Raw genomic sequence first — 9,634 nt, forward strand, 5'->3', positions numbered from 1 at the left:
TAAATATCAAGTTATATTCAACTTTTTAATGAAGTTTTGACATTTTGAAAAATTAAACCAGAATAATATGGTTCTCTTCCTTAACTTACAATTTGTTTTAAAATGTAGCCTTTGTAGTTTCTATCGCATTTAATAGTAATTCACTTAGTTTTATGTAGATTTATAATGAGAGCTTGAAACCACCAATCAGCCGTTGTTTTTGTTTATGTAAAGACTTCTGATGTATTTATATAAAAATCTCACCTAAATCTACGGAACAATAACTATTAGATACAGTAAATTTAATCAATAAAAAGATACGGTGTATACAGTTGACGAATCAAAAATGAAAGAAAGTTGCTTGACAAAAGCAATCCTTTAGTGCTATTCTATACAACGTTATAAACATTTCAGATAGCTAAAAATGTGTGTTGGACTCGGTAGTGTTAATGACACAGACTTACCTGTTTCAATCTTTTATTGGCTGATCCCATTCAATTTTGTGATATTTTGTTTTAATTTTAAACATTTGAAAATAATATGATTGTTAACTTAATTACATAAAAGTGATTAATGGTGTGTATACGTCTTTATATATGCGTTCTTACTAGTATATGATGCACATGCATCAGTAAAACTTTGTATATGCAAATCTTGAAATAAATTACAATAACGCTTTTATCTTCCAAAAAAATATGTGAGGCAAAGTTTAGCTCACCTCATGCTTGTATCATGACACAGAGTATCACGTACAAAAAAATATTCTTCAGGGTTTAGTTTCATGAACCAATGTTTTTAACAGAAACTCTCTTCGGTATATGCTTTATTTCGTTGTCGGTTTATGAGATATCATATTTATTTATGGGTCAAATACTTTTTTCTATAGCTCATTTTGTGTAGCGTTCACCCATTTGCTATCAGGCATTGTCTTCCTGGAAAGTGAATGCTAACAAAATACACATAAGATCAACATTAAATATAAGATTTCATTCTTTTTTGTCCTAACTTATTATTTTTAAGTAAAAACTCCTTATGTTTTTTATTTAGAAATTAAAAGAGACTTTCTACATTTCTATAAAAAGCTATCCTTTTAAAGGAAATTAAAATAGTATATTAATGACACGACCTTCGAGCCCTCTTAATATTGTCATGTTACCGTATTCTTCCACAGAGAAGGTGTTGCTGTACTCTTTGCTGTCATTGTATATGGCTTTGATGGACCAGGTTCCTAGAGGGGGGTCATTGGACAGTACCATTTCGAGACTGGCTATACCTTGTGTGAAAATAGTCATATTCTCAATCACCAAAAACATATTGTTTCGGTCTTTAGTTTGTAATTTTAGAGATAAATAATTTTAATTAGAGATTAAAAATGATGGATGATTACAAAATTACCCTTCCGATTCAGATATACAGTTTGGTCAGATATAGAGTTTAATTTGGCAAAGAAAATTTAAAATTTTTAAAATATCTGTATTTTTAATTTGGGTTGTTTCCCATATCTTTATACGGATCTCTTTTTCTCTCAGAGATACCAACATGGTCTAAAAGGGAACTGGGCTTTCAAATCTCATATAAACAATAAATTATGGGGAATGTTCCAAGTATTTTTAGTTAATGAAGTGTTTTTTATTTCATTCGTTAAACGTCTTTATTCATTATATCATACCATGGGTCGTGGGAACGTCTTTCCATTGCATTATGCGAATATCTGCTGGGCTTTTGACGTGCACTGCTTTGATCTTTGCAAAAAAATCACATCAAAATGTCCATTTACTGTAATTTTCTTTATATTCGTTGGCATGAATGTTAAATATTTATTAATGCTAGTAAATTTCAAGAAAACGTTATCTCGTGGAAAATGATCATATAAAATATCCTTTTAGAAATTGCAGTCAATAAATTCCTAATTTTGTTAATCATCTTAACATATCGAAAGGTATAAAAATTAATATTCAATGAATGTTAATGAAACCACAGGACTCGAATTAGTTGCATGATGAATTTAAACAGTTTTCTAACTTCTATTTAACTGCAACAATCAAGAGATAACGATATTTGCTATAATTATCTTTTCAAAAGATTAACAAAACATATGTATTGAAGACAAACATTTACCTTGTCAATATCAGGTCGAAAATTGCGATTCAGTCTCAGAATTCGGAATTTCACTGAAATTGAAATTTTTACAAACATTTGCATGCATATCACAGTTTGAATAAGTAATCAGTGGTTGGAGTTGTTGATTAATGCAGGTCAATGATGATAACTAATTTATGCATAAAAAGTATTTAATTTGTATAAAAACGGCCACATTATGCATGTATGTTTAATAGTTTAATATTTTTTCCACCACGTTCTGGGATACTGTAGGCAACTGAGAAAGAAGTTTTTTCCCACATTGATTTTTTTATGATAAAGTAATACTTTCATAAACATTATTTAATCAAAGGGAATGTTAGATTACAACATCACATATGAGACAAAATGCATTAACTGTACCAAAACTGCTCCACCCCCCCCTCTCTCTCTCTCTCTCTCTCTCTCTCTCTCTCTCTCTCTCTCTCTTCACATACCCGTTTGTCCAGGTTTGTAAACCGGTTTGTCTGTCTGTATCAGTGTTATGTATACATTTCCTGGCCGGGCATTTAAATGTAAAGGGTAACTATTTGTGAGACTCGTGTTGTCAGGGGAAGTAAACAATGACGGAATATAGTCAGCGTCTTTTTGTAGTGAAACTATCACTGTATAAGGACCAGCTTGTTCTGGGGCTCTGCGTTTTTGGCATTTGATAGTTCCTGGCGCTGCAAAGACAGATTAATCCGAAAGAGATGTTAATAGATTATAAAAAAAGACATGATAAATCTAACAAAGGGATTAATAGATTTTTAAAACGACATATTAAATCCAAAAGAGATATAGATTTAAAAAAAAAAGATTAATTCAAAGTATTTTAGATTTAAAAAAGACAGATCAATCCAAAAACATATAGACTCAAAAAGATCTCACACTTTCATTAATACACAAACAATCATCTATAGTAAATATTCGATTAATGAAGAAGTACATTGTATTATCATAATCATCGTATTTATAAGTAATGTAACTATATGTAATTCCTGAAAAAAAATTGTAACATATCAGTAGAATTAGGTTGAATTTTGTGCTACCATGATATTCATATGTAAAATCCTGACACTACATAGAGTATAACCAATATTTTGTTTAATATTAAACATTTGATTCAATGTAATAATTCTTGATATGATGATTTTTTAAAAGTTGTTTTTGTATATTTCCGGAAAATCTGGCTTTGACTGGCAAAACATTGTTCTAGAGATCAGGGCTCGAACAAATAATCAAAAGATGATGGCAAAGTGTTAAAAAATAAATATAAATATAAATATAATTTTTATATGCATATTGAATAAAGATTTTCTTAATTCAATCTTTTCACAAAAATTGCTTTCATATATTTTTTTATTCCCCGTTATTTAAAACATGATGTTCATGTATATTTTGAAATTTCATGAGCATTGTCTCTTTATTTATAAGATTTTCCACTATGAAGTTTAGTTCTTTTATGTAAATAAGGTTAAGAGCTCTATACACAAGAATACTGATAGGTAAATGTTATTGAATTTAGCTGAGTAGTTTCAAAATAAGAACAAAGCTGCTTTTAAAAACATTAATATGTTTTACGGTGCTACCGTTCTGGCGAGCGCAGAAAGAATTACACATACCTTGCATCATTGTCAAATTATAGTTTTATTTAGGTATCAACGAACGTCAAAGAATTATTTAGAGAGTATTGCTCTTCAATACGTATGCCAAAGGTACTAATTTTAATGGTTATTATACATACAGCGCAACCCCCTACCCAGAGAGAGAGAGAGAGAGAGAGAGAGAGAGAGAGAGAGAGAGAGAGAGAGAGAGAGAGAGATATGTTTGTAGGTGTGTAATTTCCCACCTTTAAATTTAATGGTCTGACTATATGCAATATCTACATAATTTTTTTACCTGTTTATTTTATCATTTTATTCCTTTTTTATTTAGTTCAAAATGTCCTATTGTTTATTTCCTCCCTACTCATATACTTACCTGCCTACTGTACATGCATGCACAATTAGTTTAAATATGGATCGATGTGGCAGTAAAGTAAGGCTCTTGCAAGTATATATTATTTATAAAATCTCTATATTAAAAAAAGATTAAAAACAAATCATATGTCAATGAGGCAGGTATCGCAGACTATACTGAAATAGCCAGTACACTCATTACAGATGTTTGATCCACCTCTAAATTTTTCGCGGGAAATATAGCGCGAGTGCACTGTGACGTCATCCATGACTTTGTTCGTCTTTGTTTACGTTTCTCGACTCAATACGAAGGTATGGAAGCATGTAACAAATCTTTTGAGTCTCGCCAAAGCATATGCGGTACTCAAAACGTGTCTTCAAACTTTAAGTCACCGTAAATTACGAGTTAAAAGTCGGCCATTTTTGGCATAGCACCACGGGTGTAAACATTAGAGAGCATTATGGGACGTAGACAAAAAATTTTGTTTGATGAACTGTAGGTTTAGCTCGTTCTTTTTCCCGCGCACACTGGTTCTTAGAGCTCGCTTCGCTAGCCGGCGCTGCGCGCCGGCGAGCTGCGCTCGCTATAAACGAACGAACATACATATTGACATACACGTTTGGTGATTCGAAAGAAGCGCGCAATGACAATGTCGGCCACTTTAAATAGGCTTGATGTTCGTAGCCATAACCTCCTTAAGAAGGAGGGGTTTTTTTAAAGAAATTTTGTCTTCCCATTAACTAGAGTTATCGTTACTTAAAGAGTTATATTTCCTTTATAACTAGTATGCATAACTCCCGGTTACGTGAAAGATTAGAAATCAGTCCAGGAGCTTCCGACAAGAATTGTTTTGTCAACAACTTTGGATATTTGAATTACCAAACAAAAAACATTAAACGTTATCCAAAATAAAAAAAAATTAAAGTCGGCGTATCTTATTTAATACGACATGCTTAATCGCCTTTTATTCTTTCTCAGATTAAGTCAAATCTCTCAGTGTTATATACACATTGATGATCAAACTGTAAACATCAATGAGCTAAATCTTTGTGCGTAATTTACATATTGTTGACCAACTGTAAACCTCCGGTATGAAAAGCTTTTGAATTTTTTTTTTTTGGGGGGGGGGGGGCAATCTTCTTTTGTCTATATCAGAGCTAACGAATGAATGGTTTAAGGATTTCCCTGATAAAATAAACCCAAACCTAACAGGGGCTGGAGTTAAAATCCGACTTTTTTCTAGAAATTAATTATAGAACTATAAATTAATAACAAGTTGTTATATTAAATCTTAGGGCTTAAAGATAACAACAACACAAACCAGCCAGGTATGTCTTGGGCTGGTCACGGTATACACTGGTTTTGTTCACTGTCGAGTACATCAAAGTATTGACTTTCACAGAACCATTGTAGAAGACTCCTGGTATCGTCACACATAGATCAAACTCCTCCCCTGCGTATACTTTGGAATTTGGTACTGCAATCAGGAAGTCTCTGTGTAAAGGAAGAGAACAATATATTATATTTTGTAAATTTTGTTTATTGTCATTAAAGATTTTATTTCTAAGTTCATTTGCAACAAAGTATATTTCAGTTCTTCATAAAAGATGGAGAAAATTATACATTGATTTGAAACTAAAAATTTATGAAATGTTATTTGGAAATTTTATTTGCATAATTTACCTTCAAAACTACATGTAGTTGTTTTAAAAGGTCTTTAAAGAAGACATTATTGTTTTTGCGAAATAGTAAATACAATTCTTTAACCAATATTTTTTTAAGAAATAAAACGAGGAGGGACATTTTTAAATTAAGATAAGCTCAAGCATATTAAGACAATCCCACTAGCTTCCAAAAAACACAGAAAGTAGTGCTCAAATCTTTGATTGCATTTTGGAACTTTAAGTTTTACTCATAGCTTCGCTGCTATAAAATGAACAAAACGCGAATTTCTATATAAGTTTTTGGATTTAGGTTTTAAATAGTTTGGATTAATGAACTAAGCTTAAATTTATTTACCTGATATCTGTTTAAAGTATAATGTAGTTTTACTCTCTAGCAGATACCTGATTAATGACTTAAAGCAATATGAACTATATTTTTTAGAATTTTATTTTGCTGCAAATACCTGCTAGTATGATAAGTCTGTACATAACTTAAACTTTTATGATAAATAAGATTTGAAAAAATCATTAATTTTTGTCAAAGCAAATATTTCTCTTCTAAGGAATATATAGGAAATCAATTGTTGTACAGGACGAGAATAATTCAATTTTGCTCCAAATAAGGCTTCTTAACGGCCTATTCCACAAAAATATAGCACACAGAAATTTAAAAACCATGATATTTTTGTCATTTTAGTAGAAAAGAACATTTCAGTAAAAAAAAAATTCAACATGAAAAATGCAGCCCATATTGCTTTATTTATAATTACATAATCACATTTGACTTTTTTTTTATGAAATGAAAACTTTATTTAGTTCTAAACTCTTATACAGTAGAACATTTCTGTCTATCAAACAAGAACACTTTACCACAATTATCATACTACAGATACTTAGTCTTTTTAAAAAAGTCAGGTTATCTTATCCTCGCCCAGATATACTTTATATTTCAAGACAATAACCATATATTTTTAGGAACAGTTCAACTTTCATTGTGAAGCCTTTTTCACTACTTTTGGAATTTTATAAATGAAAAACATAAGAGCCTTTATCACTAAAGGACTATATTTGACATGGTTAAATATCTGTCCCCATTTTAAACAGATTTTCAAATATTATGAAATAGGTATATTTAAAATTCATAAACTATTATGCAGAGGATGCTGATCACTTTAATCTTGACAAAGTCACAATTGTCTATTAGATGTTTATTTATGACGTCACCATAATGAGCTAATTCGCACAATTTTGACAAATATATGAACATTTTGTTTGATTTTTCATTTGGAAGGATACCGCGGAGGACTGCTCAAGTGCGATTTTTACATTTATAATTACACATATCATTTATTAAAATTGTACTTAAACAGGTATCATCTTCTCTAGCAAAGGGTTTACGATCTACTCCGCTCCTCTACAACTTCGCTAGCCATAAAAAAAACACCCATATTTATCTTCTAAACATTAATTTATCAAAAAGAAAAAGAAAATGGTTACTTCTTCATTATCAGTGTATTGATAAACCTTAACACACTAATTTTCAATATGATTGTTTTTTTAATTTCTGTTTTTATTCAATATGATTGATTTTAACTATCCTTAGCCTTATTTTCAAAGCTGTTTATAGAACGTAAACTTTGGGAGCGAGAATTGCATCATACTTCATAAAAACCCTTTTTTACGCATACATTACTAGATTGATAACATTTTATAAAATCTGACTCTCTAAGGGCCAAGTGTCTGTTCCTTTCGATGTTATACAAAGATGCATCGCCACATGGACTCATCACAATTAAGATATATATGAGTAAATTCGATTTTTTCTTATACTTTTACAACTGGCTTTACCGATCACGCTCGTGTATATTGTATATATTGTATAACATATATATTTACAATCTCAAATTGGGGAATTAGAATACGCTGTTAAATATGTTTGGAGTTTTTGCTTAATCCATAAACAGAATTGTTTATTAGCTTATCTTTAAACACGATCAACGAATTCTTTGCGTAATATTCTTTTTTTTCATGTCTTTGGCACTAACATAACTTCTTTTTATAAATGCAGGGCAAAGTAAGTGCTCTTAAGGAGTTCGTTGACTAAGATGAAAGTTAACTGGAAAGGAACACATCCATTATAGATTAGGAAAGACTCAGGTGATGAATAGACGCAACATGCATTGTTTATCTTTATCTAAGCATGAGTTATTACTTTGTTTTTATAAAAAAAAAACATGAATTGTTAAATTAGCTAAGTGACGACAATAATTTAAAAGTTGTACTTTTCTCGTAAGAGGTAGTTTTACGGTATTGCACTACGTTCTAACGCTTCAGTTTTTTGTCTCTATTATGCTATTCTTGTAAAACAGAAGGAATGATTTTTAACTCTCATTTGTATGTTAGCCGTTGCTGGGATTTGAATCATTTCTTTGATGTTAGAAAAAGAAGTTCGAAAAATATGTAATTTATGTTTGAATTGCTGATTATATTCTATAGAAGCACATATATTCGTTTGGTTAAAATTTCGGTTTTTTTTTTTATATATCAAATTCAATCTCGCTGGGATTTAATTTCGTCATATCGTAACCTCTAAAATGTATAACATATAAACTCTGTATTTATGAATACTTTGACGATAATTTCATCATGGGTATATGAAAATAATGAAACTTAATCCTCAACGAATATTTTTGCTTCTACAGTAAGTCAGAGTGTAACAAACCTATACATCAATTTTTTTTTTAATTGGTTATGAAAATATATTTCTTTTTGCAATTTTCCCAGTAATCATACATTTAATCTTTTTTCAGACTAGAAAAAACTAAAATAGCAGATTCAAATAAGGAAGATATGAATATACTCTTAAAATTGGTTCTCTAAAGTTTAATTTTACGTCAGTATTTCTTTATATTAATTTTTTCGTTGATTTATGTTTTGAAATAACAAACAAAATGTATATTGACTAGTTTTCCAATTCAACACTTGTGTTGTTTAATCTTTACAATACACATTAATTTTGTTGTTGCATTAAAAAATGATAATAGCATTTCAGTATGACTTTCACAATGTACAACAATTTTTGTTTTTAAACTCATAGATTGCGTATTTAAAACACGAAAAACAAAATTTTATTATCGATAAATCTTTTTTATTTTATCATGCCATGGCGTTTGCTAAAAAGTCTATATTTTGCGACAGCAATTTACTACATTTGTTTGTTAAAATAGCATTGACGTCATCGCAAAATTGCGTTTTAAAACAATTCTATTTTAAATTTATAAACCGATTGGTATCGGTTACTACTTCTAAGTTGTGATAAAAAAAATATTTTTATCCATAACTTACGGTGAGGAGTAGGCTGCAAGCACATATTGTAAGAGACCCAACCATAGTGGCCAGTGTTCCATGGCGAAATGATCTAATCCAATTTCATACAAAAGATTTATGAAAAACTTTCAAGGTAAGAAAATCACCGAATGTATTTGTACTGGCTGTGTATGAATAATTCAAAGACTCGATTTTTTCGGGTTTTCCTCTCAAACTAGATTTGGGACGAGTGCATCGCAATTGATGCAAGATAGAATAATCATGTTAACATGAGGTTCATGGGACAGTGAAGACATTCACTTTTAAAAAACCCCAAGAGTTTCCTGAAATCATTGAGAATAAAGGAATAATACATATTGTTTTTTTTTAAATCTAGATTTACCTCATTCAAAAGCAAGACAATTTTACAAAACAAACCCAATGATATATGATATTTAATTGAATTGAGTTTTAGCACCAATTGCGTTGAAATATTTGATTTTATTAGCTTTTTAGATTAAAATATTATCATATTTCCAATTGAATGTTATTTTATTTAATTTAAAGGTTATAATTACTTTCCTTAATGTTCATTTAAAATCTGG

The 9,634-nt window shown here is 30.0% G+C and overlaps 1 protein-coding gene across 1 annotated transcript in view; it reads right to left on the bottom strand.

Annotated features, from left to right (window-relative positions):
• LOC128163317 (alpha-1-macroglobulin-like) overlaps nucleotides 1-9,130 on the bottom strand; it is a 51,386-nt gene extending 42,256 nt beyond the window's left edge. Inside the window, exons 1-6 of the mRNA XM_052826884.1 lie at nucleotides 9,069-9,130; nucleotides 5,381-5,553; nucleotides 2,556-2,783; nucleotides 2,098-2,150; nucleotides 1,649-1,721; nucleotides 1,136-1,252 (exon numbers count right to left, since the gene is read on the bottom strand). Coding sequence (XP_052682844.1) covers nucleotides 1,136-1,252; nucleotides 1,649-1,721; nucleotides 2,098-2,150; nucleotides 2,556-2,783; nucleotides 5,381-5,553; nucleotides 9,069-9,130 — 706 coding nt within the window. The remainder of the gene's footprint in view (nucleotides 1-1,135; nucleotides 1,253-1,648; nucleotides 1,722-2,097; nucleotides 2,151-2,555; nucleotides 2,784-5,380; nucleotides 5,554-9,068) is intronic.
• Between the last annotated feature and the right edge of the window lie 504 nt (nucleotides 9,131-9,634).

The sequence above is a fragment of the Crassostrea angulata genome, chromosome 9, assembly GCF_025612915.1.
Source record: "Crassostrea angulata isolate pt1a10 chromosome 9, ASM2561291v2, whole genome shotgun sequence".
NCBI classification, from domain to species: Eukaryota; Metazoa; Mollusca; class Bivalvia; order Ostreida; family Ostreidae; genus Magallana; species Magallana angulata.